At 43.1% G+C, this 27,262-nt stretch overlaps 1 protein-coding gene and 4 non-coding genes across 5 annotated transcripts; all 5 read left to right on the forward strand.

Moving 5' to 3' along the window:
• The first annotated feature begins 1,880 nt into the window (after nt 1-1,880).
• NOP58 (NOP58 ribonucleoprotein) lies at nt 1,881-26,933 on the forward strand. Its single transcript, XM_048309735.1, has 15 exons — nt 1,881-2,010; nt 5,244-5,320; nt 7,022-7,074; nt 8,906-9,030; nt 10,036-10,172; nt 11,345-11,409; nt 12,706-12,840; nt 13,730-13,875; nt 14,839-14,965; nt 15,602-15,765; nt 16,486-16,620; nt 17,825-17,886; nt 20,420-20,553; nt 25,777-25,898; nt 26,606-26,933. The coding sequence occupies exons 1-15, from the start codon at nt 1,966-1,968 to the stop codon at nt 26,660-26,662; spliced, it is 1,584 nt and encodes a 527-aa protein (XP_048165692.1). The 5' UTR covers nt 1,881-1,965; the 3' UTR covers nt 26,663-26,933.
• LOC125329025 lies at nt 7,346-7,434 on the forward strand. The gene has a single exon (XR_007205018.1). It is a non-coding gene; the product is annotated as a small nucleolar RNA SNORD70 (small nucleolar RNA).
• Nucleotides 12,002-12,089, forward strand: LOC125329026. Its single transcript, XR_007205019.1, has one exon. It is a non-coding gene; the product is annotated as a small nucleolar RNA SNORD70 (small nucleolar RNA).
• LOC125329023 lies at nt 13,979-14,062 on the forward strand. The gene has a single exon (XR_007205016.1). It is a non-coding gene; the product is annotated as a small nucleolar RNA SNORD11B (small nucleolar RNA).
• Nucleotides 15,133-15,218, forward strand: LOC125329021. The gene has a single exon (XR_007205015.1). It is a non-coding gene; the product is annotated as a small nucleolar RNA SNORD11 (small nucleolar RNA).
• Nucleotides 26,934-27,262: the final 329 nt, after the last annotated feature.

Genomic DNA, 27,262 nt, shown 5'->3' on the forward strand with positions numbered 1-27,262 from the left:
CATCACCATGCACACTAACTAACAGCAACGCTACCTTTCTTAACTCCCTTCTTTTACTCCTTCAGTTGGGGATACATTAGCTCATCAAGACAGAAGCTAGATTTGTACAGGATCTGCAAAGTTAATTGCTGCTGAGCCTGTGAAAACTGGTGATATACAGCAGTAAAGCTCCCACTTTTATTTTTTGACAGCTCAAATTCAACATAAAATGCACTTAAAGAGAAAACAACAAAAGCTGTTTTAAAAATACCAGATATACTTACACAAGCTTCTTCCCATAAAACCCAAAGTCAGCCTTGCATTTGCACACACTATCAAGACTACTTGCCCTGATAACCTCACTCAATTCTCAGGTGTTTTATAATGTCCCTTATTTCCCTATCTGTGCTTAATCTCAGTCATCTGAAGTCAATAAAGTTCACCTCTGTTCCTTCAATTTGATTCTAACTAATTTCTCCAAAGCTGCTGTATAGTTTAGGAGCCAATAGCTGTTAGAGGTTTTCTCAAAGCTATTGGCCCACATATATAGTCTGTGCAAAGCTTCTTCAATCCATCAAAACCAGATTTCTTAAAAAAGCAGACTTTAACCTACAACCAATCTGTAATCTCGTAATGCCAATTTGCTTGCCTGTGGGGAGTTAGTACTAGCAAACAGGATGAGTGCAGCCTTCTAGGGCAACCAGCTAAGTAACAGTAGCTCTTACATAATAATAGTACTGCCCCAGCCAGCAGGGCCTGAACCAGTACTTTAAAACTTGATGGAAGCTGGAAATTCTCTGCCTCCTTGAACCTAATTTCTTTGGCAATATTACTGGGACTTACAAAAAAAAAAAAAAATTTGGTTATGTTATGTAAAGCACCAAAGTCTTTTCTTTGAAAAAAAAAAAATCTTCAGAATTATGCAAGTCCACAGATTTCTCAGACTATTGGCTTTCCAGCACACTCCTTGCATAGAGGAAACAAAGGCGTGCTGACTCACACAGATGATTGCATAAAATGCAGCAAGGAATGCCTGATATAAATCAAACCCAGGCATTGCTTGGAGTCTCTCTTCCTGCGGGCAGGAAAAGCTCTACCTGTTTTCTGTACAGATAACCCTCACTGTGAATTAGGTGGGAATTTCTAAGGGCAAGGACCGGCGCTTTCCGCCCGCCTCCCCCCGGCACGCAGCTGCTCGGCTGCTCCGCAGGGCAGCGGCACCGCGCTGTGCCGAGGCACCGGGCAGGAGGCGGCGCAAATGGCGGCTGCCGCGGCCCGGCGCTGCCTTCCCCGGGACAGAGCTGCCCGCGCCCCGGGGACGCCGCAGCAGCGCGGGGAAGCAAGCAGCGTTTAAAACGCGTGTTGTGTATGAATATAACTTGGTGTTGTCTGTTGGAGAAGCCAACCTTTTAAACACACAAAACTGCACTCTGTCAAATTTTTTTTACGTAAAGGAACTGTTTTCTGTGCGAGGAACTGCGGGTCGGGCCGTGGAAGCGAGAGCGGAGCGGGGAGAGAACGCACCCCGCCGGGTGCGGGGGGCCAGGAGCGCCGGCTGAACGCCGACACCGCAGGCGGTCCGGCTCGAGGGCTGCCGAGGTGGCCACTCGCTCACACCTGCTCCGGGATCTGCTCCGCGAACAAAAGCCTCCAGTACGGCCACCCGCGTGCCGGGGAATAGACCCGCTCCCTGGGAAGCGGAGGCAGCTCGGGTGAGGTGCCACAGGAACACACCGGAGCCTCCCGAGCTCCCGCGGGTTTGTGTGCGTGTTTGTGCGTCGGGAGGCTCGAACCTGCGGCGGGGGAGGGGACCGGGGGGAGGCGCGGGCGCGGCCCCGCCACGTGGCCCGCGGGCGGAAGGCGGCCCCGACGCTTCCGCTCTCCGCGCGCTTACTTCCGCCGCTTCCGTTTCCGCTGTGCGGCGCGCGCGTGCTTGAGCGGGGTCCCGTCCGGCGGCGCACGTGGCGCCCCCCGGCCGCCGCAGCGATGCTGGTGCTGTTCGAGACCGCCGCCGGCTACGCCATCTTCAAGGTGAGGCGCGGGGCTGGGGGCTCGGGGGCGCGGTGCCTTCGCCCCGCCGCGCTGCGCCCTCCGTCGGGGCGCGGGGAGCGGCCGCTGACCTGCGGCGGAGCTGAGGGAGGGCGAAGGGGAGTGCGTCGGGCCTTCGGTGGGAATTTCGGGGAAACACGGGCGGGGGTGAGAGTGAAAGAGGGAGTGAGGGCCCCGCATCCCGTGCGGCGCCTCGGGAGGCGAGCAGAGCTGGGGATGGGAGCAGCGGGGCCGCGTTGTGAGTGAGGCCTCGGAGAAGAGGCTGCCGGAGGAGGCTGAAGGTGCTCGGCGGGCGGAAGCGGGGACTCCTCGGTGCCTGCCAAACATGGCACACATCTCCTGTGGCCCTCATTTCCTCCCCTCTGCTGAGGTGGGCTGGGTAGAAAGTTGTGCGCTCGTGACCGCGCCCCTTTCGGCGTGTCTGGGGGCACCCGGGTTTGGGAGTGTTGACCACTTTCTCTTCCTGGCTGTGCCCTCGTGGCCGGTGTTCCAGCAGAACCCTGTGGGTGCGTGAGGGGGCGCGTGGGAGACGGGCAGCGCGTTCCCGGGCGGGTGTGCGGTGCCCCGGCCCGGGGCGTTCCCAGAAGCGGGATTCGCGGCGGGCCGGGCGCAGGGAAGCGCAGGACTCCCGCGTCCCGACCTCGCTCTCCCAGCGGGAGAAGCAGACCCCTTTCCAGGGATTTGCCGGCCTCCTGACCGGGTAGCTCAGAGCTGCAGCTTCGTGGGGCTTTGAACAAGCCTAAACTAGAGCTGCTACAATGCCGTGCTGCTCTCTGGCTTTTCTCTTGCTCGAGTGTTGATCCCTGTACAGTTTTACCAGCTTGGTCATAGATTGAGTAACATATTTATTTTTTTTCTCTTCCGGCTTAGTCTTAGGGTTTAGCTTGTGTGAACATGAGTGTAGGTGCAAAGAGAACAAGGCTCTGGTTTCTTCTGCCTTTGCCTGCAGCAGAACTGCACCCTTACTGCTCTGTGGAGCACTATATTTTCTTCCTCTGCCCTGAAACCTTTCCTCCTCATTGGAGTGAAGCCGTGCAGTTCAGGCAAGGAGGATTTCAAGACGTATGTCTTGGGAAGAAGCCAGAAATACTTCTAAAAGCAGATAACTTCTGTTCTGTACCCCCCCTCTCAACACTTACACCTGGGGAACTGATGCACAGACAGCAGTCTTCCTGGAGGTTTTGTTCACTGGATGTTAACACAGAATAGTATCCTGCACCTTCAAAGTTACTAATAATAATAAAAATCTTTTGAGTAGGCTGAAACCTCTGGTGCAGTGAGCCACCCTTTCAAACTGTCACAGCAGCCAGGAGGGGCTGAAAATAACGAATATTTTAATTTCTGAAAGCAGAGTAGGCATAAAGCAAATGTAGGAGGAGGGACATACAGAGAGAACTGCAAGGAGGTCTCTGCAGAGGTGCTGCAGGTGTCAGCAGCTGGGGCTGGCTGGGAGGGATGTGCAGTGTGGCTGAGGGAGAGATGAAAGCCGGCCGCTGGCAATGAACAGAAGTAGTATTTTATTAAAGTATGTATTTTGAGACAAGCTGTGGTTTTCCGTGGTGATTCTGTTGGCATCTGCCAAGGCTGGAAATGCCAGAGCCTCAGCCACAGTCCCCTTCTACAAGGAAAAGCTCTCAATCACCCAGCATTCCCTCCCTGGACAGGGCAGCTGTTCAGCTGCAGCCTTGTGTCACTGTTACACTTGTATGTTCATTCTGTATTGAAACATTCTCTGCACAGTTTAGCTACTTTTTTTTTTTTTTTCCCTTTTTAAAGCAGTCTCTGAAGTTTGACAGCGCTAGGGGTTTGGGGTGTTCTTTCTTTGCTTTTTAGTTACTTGAGGGTTGGACAGATTTTGTATTTCTGAATTTTGGGGGCAGTTATGGTCACCCACTTCCCTTTCCAGCAGTGACCACAAATGTTTGTTGCCAGCATAACTGTGTTCTGTCTTTAGGCCTTGGTGACCAAGAACTGTCTTCTGGAAGCTGTGTAGCTCTCACGTGTTCCCTTGCAGTTGTTGCTTCCATCAGAGGAGCAGATAGTAAGGGCAGATGGGATACAGCCATGTCTTAGATCTTGGAATAATTTCTAATGAATCTTACTGTCTTGAAGGACAAATTATCCATAGGCGTGTAATTTTTTTATGCTAACAGTCTTGATTTTAGCAGTTTCCGTGTCTTTACTTTTCTCTATATGCCCATGTCTGTTTATAGAGGCTGATAATTCTGTAGGTCTTCATGTAGGAAAGATGAACTGGGGGAAAGAATCGTCAGGATGAGGAAAGGAAGAGTTGCCCCAAGGTTTTTCTGTGCCTCTCAGTCATGTGGGAAATTAATTATGTTTATTTGTTCAGCTATTAATTGAGTTTTAAAAAAGACAACCTCCTTGAACCAGGGTTTAAAAATCTGCCAGGGAGCAAAATTCATAATACCAAGAATGATTTCTGCACTGAGTTAAATTGCAATTGTGTTGCATTTGCATTGTGGAGACAAAACCACAAGATTTTTGAGTGAGATGTAAAGAACAGTGTTGTAAAGATCTTGACTATTCCCCTGAGCAGTTTTCTGGGGATTTGCAGTGCACTCTGCATTTTGTGAAATGGATATAGGCTCCAAGAGTGTAAGTTAATCTTGTGCTGTTCAAAAGCTGAGGGGGTTCCCCTGTGTACAGAGATGGGATTAAGCCACTGCTGCCTCTTAGGTAATTCTTGGCTCAGTTGATGACCAAACTGTGGTGACGACTCTTCTTTACAGGGATGGTCTCTTTCTGGTTTGGGTTAGCTCTGATTAATGAAAATAACTTGGGGGATCACTCCTTTCTGTCAGGCTTCCCAGATGTATTATTTTTCCAAAGCAGTGGCAAATTTGGGTTTGGGTCACTGGGGTTGTGAAAGTCCTGTAGAGGAGGTGGAGCAAGCCCAGTTTTGATAAAGAAGAAGAGTTTTGCTTTAATGTGCCAGGTCCAGGAGGACCCAGCCATTATTGAAGAACTTCTGTAATTCAGGTGGAAGTAAAAACGCTGTGCTATTGTGTGTCTATTAATAGGGTAAAGCTGCTGAGAGAGTGGTGAAACCGGAGATCACTGAAGTCGAGTTTGTTGACTCAATCAGTGTTAACTACTGCAAAGTGGTTGGATACACTGTTTCAGGTCTCCGGGATTGAAGACTGTTCAAAAGTGAACTAAATATAGTTGTGCATTGTGTTATTTTCCTGCAGGTTCTGAATGAGAAAAAGCTCCAAGAAGTTGACAGTCTGTGGAAAGAGTTTGAAACTCCCGAAAAAGCAAACAAAATGTAAGCAGCTTTATGCCGGGATAGCAGTGTGGCTTGTGGAAGGACATGGCTGCCTGGAGTTAAGCACAGCTGAGGTTCAGAATGAAGTATTGATTTTTGAGTTTCAGTATTGTAAAAGCTGTAAGCAATGATAATGTGAAGTTAGATACTCTGAGTTGCTTACAATGGAATATCAAAGTGAAAGAAATACCTTACAGTATAATTAAGGAGCAGAAGTCATTACCATGTGTCACCAAAGCAAAAAATTGAACAATATTTTAAGGTGATGTGAGTGCTTTGACAAGAACATCCAAGCTTGTAATGCTGGAAGTGTCAGTGAAATGACAGGTTTTTGTGCTCACAGGAAATTATTTTGGGAAAATAAAGCTTAATCCAGATGAAACTACGCAAATCACTGTGAACTGAGCCTAGCGTTGTTGCCCATGCCATCAGTGAGAGCTAGCACCACTGCCGAGTTGCACAGGGATTGCAGTGTCCACTGATCAAACTGGCCTTTCTAGCAAATTGCCCTAAAGCTGGGGACAGTGGTGCATTCCTTCCGAGTCTGCCTAGAGTGTTTTTATTGGAAGATTTCTAACCAGCTTTGATTGTAATGGATACATCTGAACAAGCTATGCGTTGTGATTCATATTTATCCTGCTCTGTAGCAGTACTTGGAGGAGAGACCAGAATATCCCACATCTGCCTGTTTGTAGCATGGTTAATCTTGTCCTGGAAACATCATCTTGGCCACTTGTTACACAGGATGTGGCTCTTAAGGGGATCTCTACTCTGATAAAGATAATTCCTCTTCTGCCTTTTCAGAAAGGCATCAGTGTAAGCCTGAAGCTTCTGTTGGGATCTGCAAATGCTTAACTCAAGCATTTGGCTTTGTCTGTGACCTTGCTTCCTTTGCAGATACTTGACTCACAAAGAGCAGTGGTTAATCAGAACCGGATTAGTCAAATGCCTGTCCCTGACAAGGAATTTACTGGATTGAGATGGCTTCTTAACTGTAACTATATATCAACACCACAGACTGTGTGAGGGGAAGAGGAAAGCTGTGCCTAAGGATCTTACACAGTGTGGTTAAATGCTGTTCATATGATTCTTGGCTCTGGTCGGCACTTAGGGCATGAAAGAAATTTTTGTTGTTTGTCTTAAGCTCAGCTCAGAACTTGAATTCTACCATCTAATTACAGGGGAGGACTTGAGGATTCGTGGGCAATGAATCAGTTCAGATTTAAAGTCTTTGAAGATGCATTTGGTTGAAAAGCATGTTAAATCTGAGCTGTGCAGGCTCTGCATTCCACAGAGGCAGAACACTTCCTTTTGAAGATGAGTGGGGAGATGCTATCATCAGTCAATCAGGGTGCAGTGTTGAAATTTAAATGGATGATGTCTGTCTTTAAATATGAACTACAAAGCAAAAAGGGAGGTTAGGTTTTCTGGTGATGTTGGTCCAAGAAATACCAAATCAAAATTTCTTTTTTCTTTTTCCTTTATGTAATTATTGTGGGATCCAGCTGAAAAGTCACATCAGACTCAATTGGCCAGTTTAGTGCTCTCAGTCCTTTTTGAGGGTCTGGATATTGATCTCTGCTCTCTTGAAGCCTTAGGGAAAAGAGAGGAACTGTAATAGCAGGGGCAGAAAAAAGATAAAATGGTTCTAGCTTGTGGTTTATGTACATTTGTTTACGCACTTTCATTTTATTTCTGTAGAGTAAAGCTGAAACACTTTGAAAAATTTCAGGACACAACAGAAGCACTTGCTGGTAAGTGAGTTAACACTATTATTACAGAAAAATCAAATCTCTTGACATGCACTAGTTCACACTCATTACTTACCTGTGTCCATGCTCTTTTTCTTTTCTTAGCTTTTAAATTGCAGGTTTTTTTAACTGAGCTGGTTTTGATGGTTATGAGGTCACCTATCCAGTCTATAGTACAGTAAGGATATAATAAAGTCTGGTTTTTTCCTTTAGTGCATATTTCCCAAGCAGCTTACAAATGAGCACCATGCAAGTGGTGACTGATACATGCAGCCTGTCTGTTGTCAATGATGGATTCTTGTTGAAGCTGACTATCACTGATTTGAGTCAACATTTCGTCACTACCACTGAGACAACAGACAGGTATTAGAGAACATTCATTATTACAACCACCTGGGTTTTGTGGACACATATTATGCCTGTAGTTTTCAGCCTAAAAAAGGTCTGTATTCTCCTTAAATTCAGGAGTTTAAGCAAAGTGGAAAGCCTTACATTCAGTAATTTTTATTAATTCTACACTTAAATGCTTGATGCTGTGGCCTGGTTTGAACAGAAATGGTAGGAATTCTTGGTACTAATTCAGAAATGGTGCGACAATTACTGCTGAATGTCTTGTATGACATCAGTAGGTGAATGTTTCAGGTCACATTTATACCTAAAGAGCAGTTCTTCATTTTCTGATGTGGTAGGGGTAGCTTATAAAGGAAGCAAAGAAGCAAGAATGGAGACAATCCCATCAAACATGAAATGCAAGTAAAAGAACTGAAATTGAACCTTTCGTACGTTCCTCTCCATGGCATATTTTTTGGATTATGTTGCTTTTGCATAGGTTTGGATTCAGTTCATTTATCGTTAAGCTGATTTAAAAAAAAAAAAGTAACAAAAAAAAATCTAAAACCTTCTACTACTTTGCTTCAAGTCAACTTATCTGTGAAGTAGGGAGGTTTAGACTGCTTATGTGCCATTTATTTTGAAGGGAGGACTGTGTGTGACTGTTCTAAGTGGGTTAGATGCTCTTGGCCAGATTGCAGAGTGGAAAATTATCTGCATTGTAGAAGGGGTGAGAGGAAACTCAGCACAGCACTTTGATTTTACTCTTACATGTCATTAGGTTCTGGAAACCAAAAGTCACTGTCCGCTGCTCTGTTACTGTGATGAAGATGTATCAATCACAGAAGTTCAGTGGAGCACAGAGCTGACCCTCAAGGAGGGTTGTATAAGTACCTGCTTAAAATATATTGTGTGGGATTGTAAAGCTTTTACAGATCTATTAATATTTGAGAATGAAGACCACCCTTTAAAGATTCCTCTGTCTGCATGCTGTATTAAAAGGGTCTGTCTGACTGTCCAGTTTGGCCCCCATTCCTGGGGCTTTAGACAGTACATTATCATCACCAGAGGATGCAAATAAGCCATTACTCAATTTAGGATATCACGGTTGCTGCCTAAGGGACCTGGCAAATGGTTGGTTAATTAAATGATACACAAAATACTCCCATATAACCTTGCCGTTGGAAATGTTAAATATGTATCTAAAGCATATGGCATACTGTTTGTAGAGATTCTTAAACAAAATTGGCAAAAATAGAACTGAAAAACATATGCAGAAAGGAGAGGCAACTGGGAGAAGGGTTTTTGATTTAGGCCTTCAGAGGAGTAAGTATATAATTTTCTTCTGTTTTGATTTTTAGCTCTTGCATGGTGAAGTAGTATTGCAGATCAGACTAGAGCTACTGTGGGCAGTTAAAATAAATACATAGAATTTAGGAGTAATATTTTTACAGGTTTTAGGAGGGGACAGAAACTGTATCTTTGGTCTTCTTGTTTTATACAGCATCTACAGCTCTTGTAGAAGGCAAGCTCAGCAAGAACTTGAAGAAGATTCTCAAGAAGATAGTGGCAAAAGATGCCCATGAGCAGTTGGCTGTGGCAGATGCCAAACTTGGAGGTGTTATAAAGGTGATAACTGATTTTGCTGTTTTTCCTTTTGTTTCATGCTACAGAAATGCTACAGTCAGATTCCAGAGGTTTTGCAGTCACTGGCAATGGATTATGCTGCCAGTGCTGTGTTTGCAGCATAGAGGATAGTTAATCCTAGTATGTGTACAGGGAAGATGTTGTCTTGAGTATGCAGGTGAGGGACATGGTAAGAATGCACTGAGGTGTTCAGGTTTGCTTGGTTTCTCTTAAATATTGGTTAGAAACCCAGCAAGTTAACAAATTAATTTTCCTAATGATGCAATCCAGAAAAAGTGGGGGGAGCAACCAAACAAAAAACCCGAGCCAGGCAGACACATATTCCTCACTAAGAGATGCAGCAATAGTAGGGTGCTGACTTATTGTATTGCTGGGAGTGGACATTGTTGTGCCTTCCTAAGTCTGCAGGCACCCCCTTGGTCCTTGTGTGCCAGAGGAAGAAGGAGGTTCAGTGGAGGGGGACTGCCTTTTCCAGTGTCTCCTAGGTGTCAAATACCAGTTTCCCATCTCATGTCTGATTGCTCACTGTTCCACTGAACTTTATTCTGACAGCCTCCTCATGCTGTTTTAGGAGAGTCTGTAGGCTGCAAAATGAGGGTTTGATGTTAAAGTGAATAATAGTGAAGACTTTGAACTAATTATTCAGTCTTGTTCTCTGAAAAAGACGCAAAGCTCCCAACTCTCTACCTCTGAATTTTCTTTCTATGGCCAAACTGTTTCTAGTAAACTTAAAAATACTGAATCTTAAGTTGAATGTTCTACATAGCAGATAGAGCATTAATTATAAATCTGGTCTTCAAAGTGGAATATTAACTGTGTGGGGAACTGGAGGTGTCACTACCTTGAGCATCAAAAATGGATGAAACTTACGTGATCACGGGATTGCAGTGGGAAAACCAGTTATAATGATGTAAGGCTGCTGGAAGAAGGACTTCAGAGGAATGTTGTGTTGTGCCTGACTATGGACCATTGATTTCCACCCTGCAGGAGAAGCTGAATTTGAGTTGTATACACAGCCCAATGGTTACAGAGCTGATGAGAGGAATTCGCTCACAGATTGAAGGGCTCATAACAGGCCTCCCTTCTCGAGAGATGGCAGCTATGTGCCTGGGTCTGGCACACAGGTGAGTTCCTACAACAGCTCTGTTTCATCCCATGTCTGCTTCGTCCCTGGCTGTGCTGTGCTGCTTGAAGTGTCTCTGAGTATGTGGCATGGTCTCATACTCTGTAAGTTGAGATACTTTTGTATCTGAAATGTTGTTTTAGAAAGGAAGGGTTTTCCAGTTTGCACCCACTCTTTAGGGAAAGAGTCTTCACCCAAAGTTGAAATTGGTAGCTTTCCTTTTCATGTTATATACCTCAGGATTTCATCTGGAATGTCTGGAGCAGTCAAGGGAGTCATTTAAAGCTTGATTGCCATGAAGAGACAGGGTGGAGAGCATGATTTGCACCAGAATAAATACCCATATAATAGATAATGTAAATATTAAAGGCAGGGTTGTTCTTCCCACCTTGTTCTTGCTGCTTTTTAGTGGAGTAGTAGTAAATTACAAAGTTGTTGGATCACCATGGGATCAGGTATATATTAGTGAGTAACTTTTTAATCCATATTCTGACATGAGCTTGTCCCTGTCACAAGTTGGCAAGGTTAAGAAATGCTTTGCTATAGCCAGTTCCTTAAAAATGTGTTTGCTTAGAAAATGGGCATTAATATTGAAAAAGGACTTTTAAGATGCAAATCCTCATTGATACCAAGTGTCTTTCCCTGTAGCATACAGAGAACATAACATAACATAACGTTAACATAACATTAAAGCCAGATGGTAACGGGCTTTCTCAGACAGTGAGAATCTGTTCCAGGAAGTTTCTTTTGTTGCTTCACATTAGCATTGCTGGTATTTGCTGCTGGGAAGGTGCAGTTTTGTGGATTGTTTCCAGACGCTGCCCAACTGCAAGTGCTGTTGACGAATACTTTTTGTGTGGAACCATGCAGAAAAACCCAAGAGCCAATTTCCTGCCACAGCACTCGTGTTCAGTCTGCTGCAGGTCATACAAATAACCTTAACTTTCCCTTTCACCGTGGTCACAGGGTATGGGAATGGACCCATGTCAGGGCTGTTGTGAAGCTTGTGTCAGTGTGCCTCCTGGCCACAGCTGAGAGCAGTGAGTGGCACAGAACTGAGCTTGCTTTGAATGAACCTGTGGACAAGTATATTCGTGTTAAAAAGGAACAGATGAGGCATATTCTGCAACAGCATGTCAGGATGCTGATGAAACTGTATTTCTCTCTCCTCAGCCTTTCCCGATACAAGTTGAAATTCAGCCCAGACAAAGTAGATACCATGATTATCCAGGCAATTTGTAAGTATATTTAGAGCTTAAATTATTAATGGATTTGGCTTAGGATAGCTGATTTCTTTACATTGGCTAAAGAAAAGTATTGCTGTCAATTTCCTCCTAGGATGTCTTAGTAAATTGGGTGTTGATGTTTAGCTAGGCATAAAGTGTGTTTTCTCAGTAGGGTTTTCCACAAGCAGGAACATTTTTAGGGCCATACAATAAACTGATGTGCACTTTTTCTTAGCATAGAAATCAGCTGAGCTACAGGCAGCGTTAGTTCAGTCCTCTTAAGGGTTTTCCTTCCCAACATGTCTTGCCTCCTGAGTGGTGCTGGGAAAACGGGCCCCATGGGACGGCATTTTCTGACCCATCATTTGGGTGGTATCTTGTATAGAGGGCAATGTAGAAATAGACTCTTAGGTTAGGCATGTAAAACACACTGCAGTGTGTAATGCTGCATTTTGTCTCCTTGCTTTCTAAATGGAAAACAGATTGAAATTGTTAAAGCAGCTAGGAAAGCCCATTCCTCATTTTTCCTTGAAGACATACACATCATAATCTGCACGCTTGCTGTGAAGCAGTGGTGAGGAATCCTGTTTGGAATATTAATTCCCAGACTGTTGCCAATGATGAAACATAGTTAAACTGAAATTAATGATGTAATTCAGTTCCTTCGTCACTACCACTGAGACAACAGATGGGAATGTTGGTATTGCATTAGCAGGAAATAGTTTAGCTTCAGGGCTCTCTAGCAATATATGCTGTAGGTTCTCTACTCCAATAAATGATAAATTTGTCATATCTGGTAAATGGTGAGCCTGTTGGCTTCGTATCTGGTATATTTATATTATAACAGCAACTAAAAGGCTTGACCTTTTAAATCAAGTAATGGAATACAAAATTGGTTTGTTACCGTTAAAACGTTTTTTCCTTAAAGTTAGTTGGATGGCTACATTTTACATAAACCTCGTGTGTAGCACTTGGCTGACTGAGAGGAGGGATGATAACTGGCTGCTGCTCTCCTTCTAGGGGAATGTGCTTTGCAGCTGTTAAGGAGTTTGTCCAAGACCAGTCCCAGTGATAAAACTTCGAGGCCACACTCAGGGAATTCTAATATTTCTATAGTATTGTGCCTGGTATTATGCAGTTCTCTGAAAAGTAAAGACTTCTAGTGTACTGCAGTTTGGTTTATTCCAGTATTTATAGAGTGAAATACTTAGTTAATCTCCCTTTACACTATTAAAATTTGTTGGTTTGAGTGTACCATATTTTTAGGTTACCCTTTTAGAAAAATAACTCCATCCTTCTTTCTTTTAGCGCTTCTTGATGACTTGGACAAAGAACTGAATAACTACATCATGCGCTGTCGGGAATGGTACGGTTGGCACTTCCCTGAACTGGGCAAAATCATCACAGATAACCTCACATACTGCAAATGCGTGCGGAAAGTCGGTGAGTGCTGAGGCCAGCCGAGCCTGGGGCAGGGCCGGGTGCACGGCGTGGGTGGCACTGGTCTGAGATCTGCTCACTGCTCATCCAGCTGCTCATCACCCTGAGCAATGCTGCCTTCAGCAGCAGAGTGGGTAGGGCCAGGAGAAAAGGAGGGTATGTTTGTATCTGCATGTTGATGCAATTTGCCGTTTGGAATCTTAAGTGAAAGCTAATGGACCAACCAGTCCTTCATGGACCACCAGCACATCTTCTTAGAATCACAATTAGTCAGCAGGCCAGTTTGGAAATAAGTTACTAAAAAAGTGATGTAAAGAGAAGTGTTGCCTGTCTCTGGATGTTCTTGGAGACAGCAGCTGCTAGAATTACTCGTAAGAGCAGAAAGAATGACTGCTATATTTTGGACACTTGTTTCACCTCTTGGGCTCATGTGCTTTGTATTGATTTTTTTATTGGTTGGTTGTTTTTTTGTAATAATGAAGTTTACAGTCCAGAGAGAGAGTTGTGGTTTTAAGGGAACTTTTTTTCCTCCAACTGTAGAGACAATTAAATAGATTTGGTTAGTAGTAAGTGCCTGCTTCCTGGAATTCTTTTCTTGTAATATTGTGACTGAAAATTTTGCAGCAACCAGCTACTAAAAAGGTGAAGTATGCAGTGTTACAGAACATGGACTTTCTGGGTTTTTTTTCTAGTTTAAAATTTAATGTTTCCAACCATTCCTAGCTGGTATAAACATAGTCAGAACACTGACATACATTTTAGGAATTCGGAATAGTGTGATGACAGACTTTGAGTCACTCTTTATTTTGGCCTTTTATCTTCATCTGTTTGTGCTTTTTTTACTAGTTCATCTTGCCCCCCGCACAAACATGCTTTCATCTGTCCCCCACAGGAGACAGAAGCAATTTTGCTTCCTCTGATGTTTCTGACATCCTACCAGAGGAGATTGAGGAGGATGTGAAGGCTGCCGCTGAGATTTCCATGGGGACAGAAGTATCAGAAGAAGACATAAACAACATAATCCATCTCTGTGATCAGGTATGTACACACAGATAGACAGGAGTAGGACTCTACTTTAGCTGTTTCAGAGCCACTTCTACCAAGGAGGAGAGTTTTTCCCAGGGCAGCCCTAACACTCTTGTGATGGCAGTGATGATTCCTAGATTGTTGCGTTCCTGATGTTCAGACGTGAGGGTGCACAGTCACTACCTCATCTGAGCCATCTCAGGCTGTTGATGTCTGCACAAGGCCTTCTGAAAGCAGCAGTCTTACTTTTGGGAGGAATTTTGCTATCATTGTGCTTTTAAGTATTTGAGATAATGGCATTATATAGCCTCTTTTTGATCTGTCACTGTGGAAGCTGGGTGATAAACCTTGGGTTAAAAATGGAGCACTGAAGCCCCAGAAGAGTTAGGAGTCCTACCCTGCTCTCGTCTGGGCTGTGTGTGAACAAACACCCTCCGACTTCAGTCGTGCCAGTTGGATCCCTTTGTGACTTTACCAGGGAGTGGCAGGGTTAGGAGTTCCTGTTCTTGGTCTAGACCAGGCTGCTTTTTTATGTGCATTCTAATTGTGTGTATTTATATAGAACAAGTAAAGAGCATTTATCTCATTTCAAGAGAATGGTGGCAAAGATTTATGTGAAAACTGAATGTTCCAGGGTTTTGTCCTAAAGAAAATGTCCTTACTGAGTATTTTTATCCTGCTTCACTGTCTTTGGCATGTTGTCAGCTCCTTTATCAGGAGTTTTGCTGAGAAAATAAGTTGCATAAGGGAATAAGCAGTACAGATCCAATATACTTCGTGAGTATATTGGCTCTGCTCTGGGAATATGCCCTGTATAAAGTTTCCTGTAACTCTGGCTCTTGGCTGTTTTCATTTTGCAATTTGTTAGTCTCCTACATTGGAATTCTCAGCAGTTCCTCATGTCAGTATATTTGTCTCTTACTATTTTTTGCTCGGCTAATACTGAGTCCTGTAACCAAACTCTCTCTGTACCAGGTGATTGAAATCTCTGAGTATCGGACACAGCTCTATGACTACCTGAAGAACAGAATGATGGCCATTGCTCCCAATCTCACTATCATGGTGGGAGAGCTGGTGGGAGCAAGGCTCATTGCTCATGCAGGTGGGTTACGGTGATCAGTGTAAATAAATCTTAGGTGACGTCATCAGAGGTTTTCTCCGAGGAGCTGGTCAACTAAAAGCATTATGTAAGGCCTGGTGAACATATCGTGGTAAATGGGGCAAAGGCAGCACTTCAGGAATCTTGAGAATACCAGCATGAGCTTGGTAGTAGTCTGTGATGACGAAGTTCTCAGTTGGCCTGAATTCTTTCTGGAATATGAGGGCAACTTAAGTCACTACCTCTTCTGAGACACTTACTGAGCCTCCTGCTGATAGTTCAGTCACTTCTGAGTTTAAAAACCAACACTGAGCATTTATAGTCACACTGGCTCAAGATAGCAGCCTACCTGTGCTGTAGTTCTGTGATGAAATGTTCTTGCTGTCAGACTGTCAGGAGTAGGCATTATTCCAGTGGAATATGTTTTATTGATGAGTCAGCCTTCTTTCCTGATGCTCAAATCAAACCAAGACAGTTGAGGCATGAAAGACTGAAGTGGTTTACCTGTCCTTCAGGAAACAAATGGGAAACAGGTCTCATGAAAATAGACTGCTCTGAGCTTCTTATACTATTCAAAAGCAGGAATCTAGCCTAGCTGCTCCTCTGACAAATTACTCTTGCTGTGTCACCTCTTTCTAGGTTCCCTCCTGAATCTGGCAAAACATCCAGCTTCAACAGTTCAGTTACTGGGTGCTGAGAAGGCACTCTTCAGAGCACTGAAGACTAAAAGGGACACACCTAAGTTTGGTCTTATCTATCATGCCTCCCTGGTGGGACAAAGCAATACCAAAAATAAAGGAAAGGTAAGTTGCAGAGTTCTTTTCTAGCTTGGCTTTTTCCAGGGCATGAATATTTTGAGCTTCATGATGGCTTGAGCTTCACAGTGAGGCTCTTTCCATGGCTTGCTTTACTGTATTGCTTTGTGATTCCATGGAAAATACCACTGTCCCACAAACCTTTGAATATCGTTCACTGCTGCTCAAAAAAAAATTGAATGGGATTGCCCATTTGACATATCTGAGCAATAACAGGGGTGTGTATCCTGCTGAGTTAGGATGTACCACTGGCTTTCTCAAGGGTTGTGTCCCTACTTTCTTCTATGTGATAGTAAATTAAGGTGTTAAAGGCTTTAGGCTGGCTTGAAAATTGGACTCTTAGTGCTAAAGTAATTTATAGCTTGCTCTTAAAGCTTTCATAGTGCAGGGGGATGAATGTGTGTTTGAATTGTGGAGAAAGCTGGAAATTACACCTCAAGCTAACCTGATCTAAAGGTTGGGATAGAGTAGGATATGTATTACTGACTTGCTGTCTCAGACATTTCCTTCTATTTATCAAGGAAATAAGATGTTACATTAACAGTATTTCAGTGTTGAAAGAATGAGACACTAATTATTTTTTGGACTAAACACTGCTAGTAGATGGTTACTCTGTTCTTTTGTATGTGTGGGTATGGTTTCCAGATCAGAGTGAATCATTGCCTTATGTTAAGTCTTAGCATTTAATATTATTTTTGGCTTTTCCAGATTTCTCGAATGCTGGCAGCAAAGACTGCCTTGACTATTCGTTATGATGCCCTTGGAGAGAACACCAATGCTGAAATGGGAGCTGAGAACAGACTAAAAGTAGAGACAAGACTGAGGCTTTTGGAAGAGAGAGGGGTAAGTCTTGCAGAGAGCTGCATGAAGCTGACATTCTTGTTCAGGATATGATTTTCTGATACACTGCTTTTTGACTCTTCCCACTCAGTAGTGTGTCACTCTTACCCTGTAGTTTCTCCCAGCTTTGGCTGGAGTGGCCAAAGGAAGTGTGTAAGTTGGCTGCAGGCATTTGTGTGTCAGCCATTCTTGTTTACAAGTTTGTCTTCATTTGTATTATACTGAAAAATCTTGGTAGTGAACAAGATGAATAAGATCATACCTTTACATTCCCTACATCTCTCTGAATTGCAAAAATAGGCTTATTACTTCATAGTTTCTTTCCCTTTACTTTAGAAAGGAGTATTTGTGTTTTCTCCCTGCCTCACATTTTCCACCCTGGCTCTCCAGAATCTGGACACCGGTGGTGCTTGGTCTTAGGGAGCTTGCTCTGTAGCTAAAGCAAGATGTTATTCTGCAAATTGCTGCATTACCCTCCCACCACCTGATGAATATCTGGGCTCTCCACACCTGCTGTTCCATGTTGCCCTTCGGAGAATGTAGGGTCCCTTTCCTCTTTTAGGTGGCATGCCTGCTGCATGTGGTCTTGTAAATGACAACTAGGTTCAGCCTTCCAAGCTAGATCTGATGCCAGTGCTCTAGAACAGAAAAGAAAAATCCAGAAAAACCTGCCCACTGTCTTCATGGGAGGTGAAACTTCCCATCGGAACAGAGGCAAGGAGACATGTTAACATCAAAAGACAAGCCAATCACCTGACAAGTACACATTTAATTTAGTTTGGGGCCTGTGTTGTGGTTTTAAGGTTGGCTTTATGCCAACTATAGGGTGATACCTGCCCTGACATGCAGTTATTCTTGCCAGAGAAAAAAGTGCAGAAATTTGAGCTGCTTTGGGGAATTTGGAGGTACAGTGTTATGTCATGTGTCTGTGGTATATTTGATCCAGTAGTAGGTGCCCTTTACTTGAATTGGACTCTTGAAGAGCAGCATTAGGAAGGCCGTTCTCACCTCAGCCTTTCTCACCTCAGCTACACTCCCTGTCGCTACTCTACACTCAGGTGTAAAACTGGTGCAGGTACACAAGAGCCTGACCCATAATATATGTCTGTCTTTCCATTTTTAATTCCTTTCAAGAGCTGTAGAACTTGTGCTGTGAATTCTTTTCATTATGAGTAATTTGTTTTCCATATCTAAATTTTTCTTGTAGATAAGAAGAATAAGTGGCACTGGAAAAGCCTTGGCCAAGACAGACAAGTATCAAAACAAGAGGTGAATAGTTTTTCCTTTCAGCTTAGCTGAGTAAAAATGACTCTCCATGTTTTTATTTCTGAAAAGCTTTTTGGTTGTGGGCTGAGTTGACTCAAGATCCAGAAAACAGTTTCTGTGCTTTTTAAACATTGATAATAAGTTCTGGTGCTAATAAGAATTTCCTTTTTCTCAGGTTTTCTAATAGTAAATTACTGACATCATCAGATAGCAAGTACTTTAGGTGCTACCACCAGCACCCCAAAAAGCTGGGTGTTAATATTATAGCAGCTTTATTTATTACAATTCTGAATGAAATAAATTGGAGAAAATCAGAGTTTAAATTATTCATTTTGACATGGAAGCTGTCCTAGAGGCCTATTTAGCCATCTCATTCTTTAAAAAAGGAAAGAAACAGGCACCACTTGTTTTGAGCAAAGCTTCATCACCTTGTGTGTAATGTCTTGTATGTATATATGTCTTGTATGTAATAAGTACCATGTCTTAAGCAATAGATAAGGTCTGTATGTACTCTGGACACCATTAGAACAGTTTCTGGTGCCCAGAGTGACGCTGTAAATTGCAACTGGGACAGCTGAACATTGAGGATTTGAACAGGGTATTATTAGTCTGCGCTGTGACATCTGGGTTTATCGCTTAATTTGGTTGCAGACTTCTTGCTTAGCTTGGCCTGCTTATTTTGCTGAGCCTGTGGTGTAGAGAGGGGAAGAGCTCAGCAAAACCAGGGCTCAGTGCTCATTCTGTGAGGAAAAAATAGCACTGTTGCACCCATCTGCAGCTCCCAAACATCTTTCTGGAGCCTAGCTGTAACTTTCATTTCCATATGCCAGGCATTTCCAAGTGTAGTGATGGCTGTGATTTCTGGAGCAGCTTTTGCAGACAGTGTCAGTCAGTAAATGAAGCATCAGGGCGTGTCAGGAGGCAGGAGCTGAGGGAGGAGGGTGTTACAGAGACAACATAGATGCTGGGGTTTGTCCTCTTGAAATGAGGAATCATGAACTCCTGCCAGGACATGTTTCTGCTGTTAGACATGCTTTGCAAACATGTCTAGGCTTGGGGAGAATCTGAAGATAGTTCCTGGTTGGTTGGCATAGTCTGGCTGCCTAAAAGGGAAACTAACTCAGTACTTGTCAAATTGTCCTTGTAGTACAAAAATGGCAGTACTGCTCTATGGGGATGTTAGAAGGGCTAAAATAGTGTTTTAAGGAGATTGGCAAGAATGTTAGTCTTGTATGGAACCATGGATTTTGTATTAATTAGCTAAATCACATTAATGTATCAGAAGTTAAATGTGAGGTAGTTTTTAGAGATGAGGTTCAAGTGAAACATTTCTGTATGCTTTCCAAAAAAGATGCAAAAGATGCTATATTTGTCTTATTTATGGTTTTGTGGTTTTGGTTTTTGTTTTTAATTAACAGCAATATTATGGCAATGACAAGGAAACCAGTGAGCTCTCACTTGGGTTTAACTGAAGCAGAGTCCACTGTTTGCAAAAGGCTGTGTAATGAATTTCTGTAAACAAATATGCGGTGTTAATACCCATAAGAATAATTTCCCATGCTTAGAGGATGAGTTGATGGTACTGACTGCTGGCATTACCACATGCTTCCCAGCCCAGTCACTCAGCCTGAGTTGCTTTTGTAGCCTGTGCAAGGTAGCTACTTCAGATTTCTATTTTAGGAAAGTTCAGATGTTCATTATGTGGCTGGGGAGGAAATATTTTCAACTTAGGTGTTTTTAAAATGCCTTTTTTCTCCAGTAGGAGTTCTGTTGGGAAGACAAAAAAAACTGCTTTGTTGCTATTTGATGATTCAGTTGCTCCTTACAAGTTCCAATTAAAGAGCACTGGATTTCAGGGTGGCCAGTTCTCTACAGAGGAGTTTAGGACTGAACAACCGAGCATGCAATAACTGAGAAGAGGCAGTTTCAGACACAGATTAGATATTTTAATGTCCCATAAAGTCAGTGAAACAGGTGGTACAGCAATGAGCCATAACATAACCCTGCTTTGTGAGTTTGCCCTCTCAGTGTAATGGTGGAGAGGCAATATAGAAAAAGCAGAGGTAAAGCTACTTCTAGTGCTCTGTGTGTATGTATTATTACCCCTAGGGTACAATTATAGGGTGATATACCAAATAGAATACAGTAATACACCAAATGGTGGGGAGCTGTGTGCTTGTGACCACATAGCTGTGCTGGATAGGCTTTCAGCATCAGAGAAATCAATTTAATGCATAATTCAAGTGCTCTTTAGAGCCTTCAACAGGTATAAATTAGGATCAAACTCTTAGTTAACTGGTATTTTCAGATCAGACAGTTGTACTTTGTGGGGTATCTCTTCTGTAGTCATTATTACTGATAAACCCACTGTGTCTTGGAGGGAGGGCCTCACTACCTGTAGATGCTTTGTTAGCTGAGCAAGATGATTTTCAGATATTCTTGGTAGGTTGTATTGGAAAGTTTATGTTCAACTGCAGGATCTTACCTGAAGGCTTGCTGCTCTTAATACGTAAACTGACTTTTTTCTTCATTACAGCGAAGTAAAAGTATTTGACCCCTCTGGTGACTCTACACTTCCTGTTGTTTCCAAGAAGCGCAAAATTCAGGAGGTGGACGAACCAGACACAGAGGTTGCAGTGAAAGCAAAGAAGTTCAAAGCAGAGATGAAAGGTTGGTTGGTGTACCTGTGCTGCTGGCATGTCACTGTTTGCATTGTGCAGTGGGGCTTAGCATTTACAGGCAGCCACAGTGCCTGGGTATTCTCCTTGGGTATGACAGTGTATTTAATAAAGGATACGATCCCTTATAGACTGACACCAGACTGCAGTCAATTCACAAACAGCTGGAAACACATAAGAAAGTTTAAAAACAAAACTCTACTCATGTTCTTGCAGAATTTCTTGCTCAGCAGGTTTGTATTTAGTATCTTGAAGACAGAAAAGCTGCTCTCTGTAAAAACAGAACTTGCCCTATTTTCTTTCAAGAATACTATTTTATTCTGTCTAGAAACGTTTTCTGGCATGTTTCAACATATAAAAAGGTCAGAATTTGATGTGAAATGACAGTTGGAAATTTCCGTCTGAATTTGCGTAATATGTGAACAATTGTTATTCTCTGGGGAACTAAAACTGAACTATGGCCACAGTTGTTCTTTCCTTCTCTGATAAGTTACTGTGTGAAGAAAGATTTTGAACTGCGACTGCAAAATAATCTAGTTTAACATTATGGTTCATTTTAATAAACATTCTGTTCTCACCAGTGTGTAACATGGGAGGGGGAGAAAGAAGATGATTTAAAGTCACTCCTGTGAGATCCAGAGCCAGATCTGGGCATGAACTACTCACAAGTTTTGCCAACTACCCGTGCCTGCAGCAGGTGAGGGCTGTCAGAGCCTTCCCTTTCTGCCTTCTCTGCTACTCTGTTGTAGGGGATCAGAGTGTAGATCTGCTGGTTGAATACCTCTTCATGCTCAGGTGATGTGGAGGTGTGTTCGTTCCAGTCACCACTTAGTTCATGGTGTCTCTGTACATGGAGGGAGCAATTTGCAGGAACCTAAACTTAGCTGAGAAGTAAAGTTACACTGGAGGGAGAACCCTTTGTGCTGTAAAGCTGAGATCTGTGCCCCAGCTTTGTTCTCTTATACTTACCATAATGAGAAAAGGACACGAGTACTTCGGAGGCTTGAACTTTGCCCATTTGCTTTTGGAGAATGTGGGTGTTCTCACAGCTATTGCTTTTGATTATCTTTTGAACTAACTTCCTTTGCTATAGCCAGAATTGTTCCCTTGGGCTTCCCTTGCATTATCAAAGCAAGTGTTGACATCTCACAGGCAGGAGCTTGTTGCAGGTGAAATATTATGTTGATTTCCAGCCCACTCTTTTGTAGTTTGAGGAGGTTATTTCTGTTTATAGTTACATTATTCAATGGTTAGTGCTTTTGTACACAAGCCTGCTTGTGTTTGCTTCATTTGCTTTATTGAGCACTGATGTTTCCAGGCTTGGGACTTGGGTAGAGCACAGCAGGTATCCTTGAGCTGGAGATGGTGTCCAGAATAATTGTGGACTACTGAAACCTGTACTGTTTGGCTGGTTGTTTTTCAAATTTCCCCAAACTTGAAGTACAGGCTTCAGATGTGTTGCTTTTCTTCCTGCAAACATAGGTCATTCTTCACATGTATGGTTAATAGGTCCTGCTTTTTCCCTGTTCTTTGTATCTACTGGGTCATTTTCTTTGACTACTGGCCATTAGTGCTAACTATGCCAACTGCTTCAGACTATAGAATAAATGTTTTCAGAGTTTATCTTGTGTCACCTCTATGCAGAACTAATCCCTTCAGCCTGTCCTCTTGTACCCTTTAAAATAGCACTGCCTCATGTTTGCAAATTGTATTCAAGCACCCAGCATGGGTACATGGATTTCCCTGACACCTGCTAGACAGACCATAGCCTTGCTATTTTCCAACATGATTTCTATGATTGTACAGTGTCCTAGAGGGGGCTTGGTGGTCCTAGAAGGTTGAGTAGTTCAGCAAGTCCCATAATTCACAGAAGAGTGCATAGGAGGTCCCAGTATTAAGATTTATGTTGCATGTCACTTGAATGGAAAGTGCATGTGAGCCTTTAATGTCTGCTGTTCTTGGCTCTATTGTTTTTTGCTGTGGTGCTCTATTCAGCTTTTGCCTGGTCAGAGATAACAGATCCAGACAGTGTGTTGTGAAAGAAATCTCTGCCCCCTCCTTCCTCATGCTGTTTGTGCAGCTGCATGATAAATGGGGCTGGTGGAAAAGTAGTCCCAGAAAAAAAGGCATTCTTCAGCCAGAAATTTTTAATTTGGTTTGTATTACAAGACGAAGGTAAAGGATAGGAGGGAGCTGGGAAGCTGCCACTGAAAAGTGTTGGTCAAACCATTGCTTTTAATATCTGTTGTAAAGGGGGACTGTTACAGCGGGGATACTGCAACACGTGTATCAGACAATGAGGCTATGGAAAAGAAATACATATGGACAGATTCTTGATAGATGTTTATTTCTTCAGCCGCACGGCCGGGATCTGCCGAGGAACTGCGGCAATCACAGGACCCGAGGGCCCTAGCCCACGCAGGGGAACACAAACCAACCAATGGGGAACGAGGCTGACCAGGGCCAGGGAAACCCCGTGCCTCCCCCCAGGGCCCCTCTCCCAGGGCTCCATGGCAGGGGGGAGGGACCCTGACAGGGGACAGTACTTTGCATTTTGCTAGCCCAAAGTGTAAATGTTACTGCAAGATGAGATGTGTGGTGTTTTCTCTCTCCCTGTCTGGGGTGTATGAATGGCAGTACTTTGTGGGAACTGGCAGGGGGTTGGGGGTTAAGATATGACTTCAAACCACATTCACCTTTTATACCTGTCAAGAAACCAAGTGGAAGGATAGTGCCTGAAACAAGTTATAATCCACTTAAGGAGCTGTCTGTTAAAACCTGTTTTCGTGTTGGTTAAGGGAAATAGGGCAGGTGTTTTTGTGGCTGTCATCTCTGAAGTTGGATGTGGCCAGACAGAATGCGTGCCACCAGCAGGGCTAGCCAGTGCCCCCAGGGAAGCCTTCAGCTTTCATTTTAGCATCAGGATATAGTAGCAGTTAGTGACTTGGGAAGGTATCTCTGAAATATCTTAAATTAATGGAGTTAATGGAGTGAACCCTGCAAGATACAAAGCCTTAAATGATAGCAACAGCTTGACAGGATTCTTTATTGATAGGCAGTGTGACTTCATTCTGTACATGTGGAGCATCATCTGGAGGAGGGAGGATACATCAGGACATCAGGCTTGTGTGTAAAAGCTTAGACAAAAATGGTGGAAAATGGATGAGTGGATCTACTGCTGGTGATGCCCAGCACTCCCAGGGCTGTCAGTCAAACTGCTCTTCAGGGTGCTGCTTTCTGTGCCTCTGTGCCTGGATAGTCAGAGCTATTGGTTTCCTTGTCAGCTGCTGTATATTGCAAAGAAACCCCACTGGCCTTGATTGACTTAGAAGTATTGCACCTAGAGGGGAAAAAGCCATCACCCCTGGAGCTTTTATCCTCATTCTGGGTAGGTACAAATACGTGACGTCTTGTGATGAGCTTTGCTGAAAGGCAGCAGCTGAAATCTTCAGGGACGACTCTGCTGCTTGCTGTGAGAAGTGACAGTGCCTGTGAGTACCCAGTGCATCAGCTGCACTGTAAATTGTGACAGGTTCCACTGCCTGGTGTGTCAGACTTGATGACACGTAGGGTATTAACAAGAAATTATTTTTTCAAGGTTATCACCCAACATTTTTCTTGGAAATGCATATCTTACCAATCCAGCTGAGTAAAAACATGCTGCATAGCAAAATACGATGTGTACGCTCCTGTTACACTGTACGGCTTTAATGTAGTTTATGCTTATTTTTCAGCAACTTTTTATTTCCCTATGTCATACATAGGGAGGTGAGGATACCTATTTTTATACCTGTTTTGAATGCCTTATGCTCACACACTGTTCTCTGTGACTCTTGTGTATGGCAGAATTAAGTTACATTTACCAGGTTTTTTATCTGGAATCTTTTGCTGTTCTGCTTCTGGTATGTTTTTTAATGTCAGAAAACTGCATGTGTTAGCTGGCTGTATTCTTTTGTAGACATGTCTAGAATTTTTTTACCCTGGAGCCAATGTTTTTTGTCTGAAGCTAATGTTAGAGGCAAAGTTTGAAGTGTATTTTTGACTCATGTAATCCTTCTTCTGGCTTGAGGAACTAAAATTGTGACCAAGTACAATCAAGATGTTAGGAGGTTATGTGGTTTGGGTCTTTTTTTGTAATTGAACTTGTTCTTTTTGTAAGTGGTGAGTGAGTGTTCTTGAAAATGAAATTGATTCTTTCCTTGGGGGATATATGGTGAGAAAATGTCGTCTTGAGTCATACCTCCAGTAGCAACTGTACATACCACAAACACCACTGGTTTCAGCATCAGTTTTAGAGCTACTGAAGGACAGTGGTTGCTACATCATGAACTTAGTCATGAGTACTGTGTGAAACTTGGTATCCAGCACTGACTCAGCTGTGCAAATAAATTTAATTTGGGTATGCTCCAGTAACAGCCTGGCTGCCACATAGGCTGTCAGCCTGGTAATGATTTCTGCTTGGTTTCTTTACCTAGAGATTCCTAAGACTGTGGGATGTATTCTAGGAAGTGAGTGGTAAATCACAGTTCCATTACCACTGTAATTAAATAGGACAGATGTTGATGAATAGTTCTGACGAGTAACTGTAAGGTTGTTAGTAAATCTTTCCCTGGGTTGACATTCCTCTCAGCTTGTATAAATAATATTATAAATAATTCCTGTCATCCTGGACAGGAGAGCATTTCTGCATTAAATGCTTTACATTGCCTTGAGATCTTTGTGTTTGCCAGTCTAAACAGTAAAGAAAACTGGTCTGCTTCTTAACAAATTTCCAACATCAAGATAGAGAATCAGCTGTGAACAAGCTATTGCTGGCTAAATGCATTTCTAAGGTGGGAGTTAGAGTCCTTTTGCTGCTCCTGTGTTGCTGGTAAAAATATTTGCCAAACTGTGGACAGTCTCTTTTCTGATGGAGTACTTGAAGGTAACTTGGTAAACAAATGAAAACATGCAAGCTTGTTTTAAACTCTGGGAGCGGCATACAGGAATAGTGTGATGTGAATTCACCAGGAGATGTGAATAGTGCTGTCTGAACACTGTCACTCATGTCTTAAGTAGTTGTATATTTTGATTATAGCAGGGAGTAGTCATGCAGGTAAGGGCAAGGCAGAGGGTAAATAGGAGTCATTGTGTCCTCTGCCATCTCATAGTTTTTCCTTTTGCACTCTTAATAACTGACAGCCTGCCTTTCATTTTTGTCCTTTCTGTGGTACAGAAGGGACAGCTGTAGAAGATGGTGAACCTGTCAAAAAGAAGAAAAAGAAAAAGGGTAAGGAAAAGCAAGCTGAAGAAGAGGAGGTACTGAGTGAGGAACTCCCCACCAGCCCCGTAATTGAGGTGAGGCAGAATTGCACAGCTACCTGATCCTTTTTGGGAATGTGTTCTCTCCAAAACATAGAATGTAGAGTGAGGGATGGGGAGAAATTCATATATATATAATCTATGGCATGCAAATAGTTTTGCTCTAGTAACTTTATTTTGTGCTATCCACCACTGTAACGTCCAAGAGGGTTTGCATTACAAAATAAGATCTGGGAAGTTGGTGACTGCAATGCCTCCATTCCCATCCTGTCTTCTGCCCACCCCCAGCTCTAGTCTTCTCTCTCTTTGCGTCTTTTCTAGTGGGGAGAGTGTCCCTTGGTGCCAATCCACAGGCATCTCTCTCAACTTTGGACTTTTAGGGAGCAGAGGCTGTACCTGCTGATTTGATGTCTTCTAGCAACAGTAGAGCAGATGGGACCAAAGCCAACTTTTTGTTCAGTTTTGAAGTCCTGTTCTTAACACAGGGTTTAATTTTCTGTCTTTTGTGTATGTTAGCTGCAGGGCCTGGGGGCAGTGCTGAGCTGTGGCAGTGTGGCACAGCCTCCCTGCCCCTGTGGACAGCCCAGTGCATTTAGCAACTGAGGAAGGACATCTCTTGGGTTGTGCTCTGCTGAGCATGGCAGCTGGAGTGATGCTTTGGGTGTGAGCCCTGTTGCCTAGCTACACGTGTTGCTTTGCTTTTCCATGATGCTTTGTTCATGGCAACATTTGTTTGTTTGCAGAATGCAGAGAAAAAGAAGAAGAAAAAAAAGAAAATGAAAAATGAGGGTGAAGACTGATGAGGAGCAGGGGAAAACACTTGGCCCTTGGACAGCTGCTTCGGAGTAGCATTTCTCAACATAATTTGTTTAGCCTCTTGCTGAAAACTAACTTCCCTGTGTTGCAAGAGGGCAAGGAGATGGGTTTGATAGCTGTCTTCTCCCTGGAATAGGATACCCTGGTGTCTCTGCTAATTAGGAGGATTACTGGTTTCTTTTGTTTAAAAGCTCACAATAGATCCTCTTTTTACAACCAGTCTCCACTGATAAGGAATAAAAACATTTTAATGGAGATTTTATGCCTCTGTTTTTTAACTTGTTTGCTGGGTTTCTAGCCATTATCAGGACTATTTCTAAGATGTATTGTTTTAAATGACTGATCAGTTCTAAAGTTCTAAATGTGTAAATGTTCTGTTGCAGTTTATTCTCTAAAGATTTCAAAGGCTGTAATATTCTTAAATTCTCCATAAAATGGATACAAATATATATGCATAATATCAAAGATGCTTTGAACAGCTGAGGTGTGTTATTGAGTCTGCACTGTAGTTCTCTCGATAAAGCCTTTTCTGAGCATCTTCCAAATGTGTTTTAGTTTTGCTGCACTGGCCAACAAAATTCAGA

The sequence above is a fragment of the Corvus hawaiiensis genome, chromosome 7 (assembly GCF_020740725.1).
Source record: "Corvus hawaiiensis isolate bCorHaw1 chromosome 7, bCorHaw1.pri.cur, whole genome shotgun sequence".
In the NCBI taxonomy this organism is placed as follows: domain Eukaryota; kingdom Metazoa; phylum Chordata; class Aves; order Passeriformes; family Corvidae; genus Corvus; species Corvus hawaiiensis.

What these genes read in the sequence shown, in the direction of transcription:
- NOP58 (XM_048309735.1), top strand. Translation starts at nt 1,966, where the DNA reads ATGCTGGTGCTGTTCGAGACCGCCGCCGGCTACGCCATCTTCAAG. An exon ending in AACTTGGAGGTGTTATAAAG is followed by an intron (nt 9,031 to 10,035) that starts GTGATAACTGAT and finishes TCCACCCTGCAG; the next exon opens with GAGAAGCTGAATTTGAGTTG. An exon ending in CCACCAGCCCCGTAATTGAG is followed by an intron (nt 25,899 to 26,605) that starts GTGAGGCAGAAT and finishes GTTTGTTTGCAG; the next exon opens with AATGCAGAGAAAAAGAAGAA.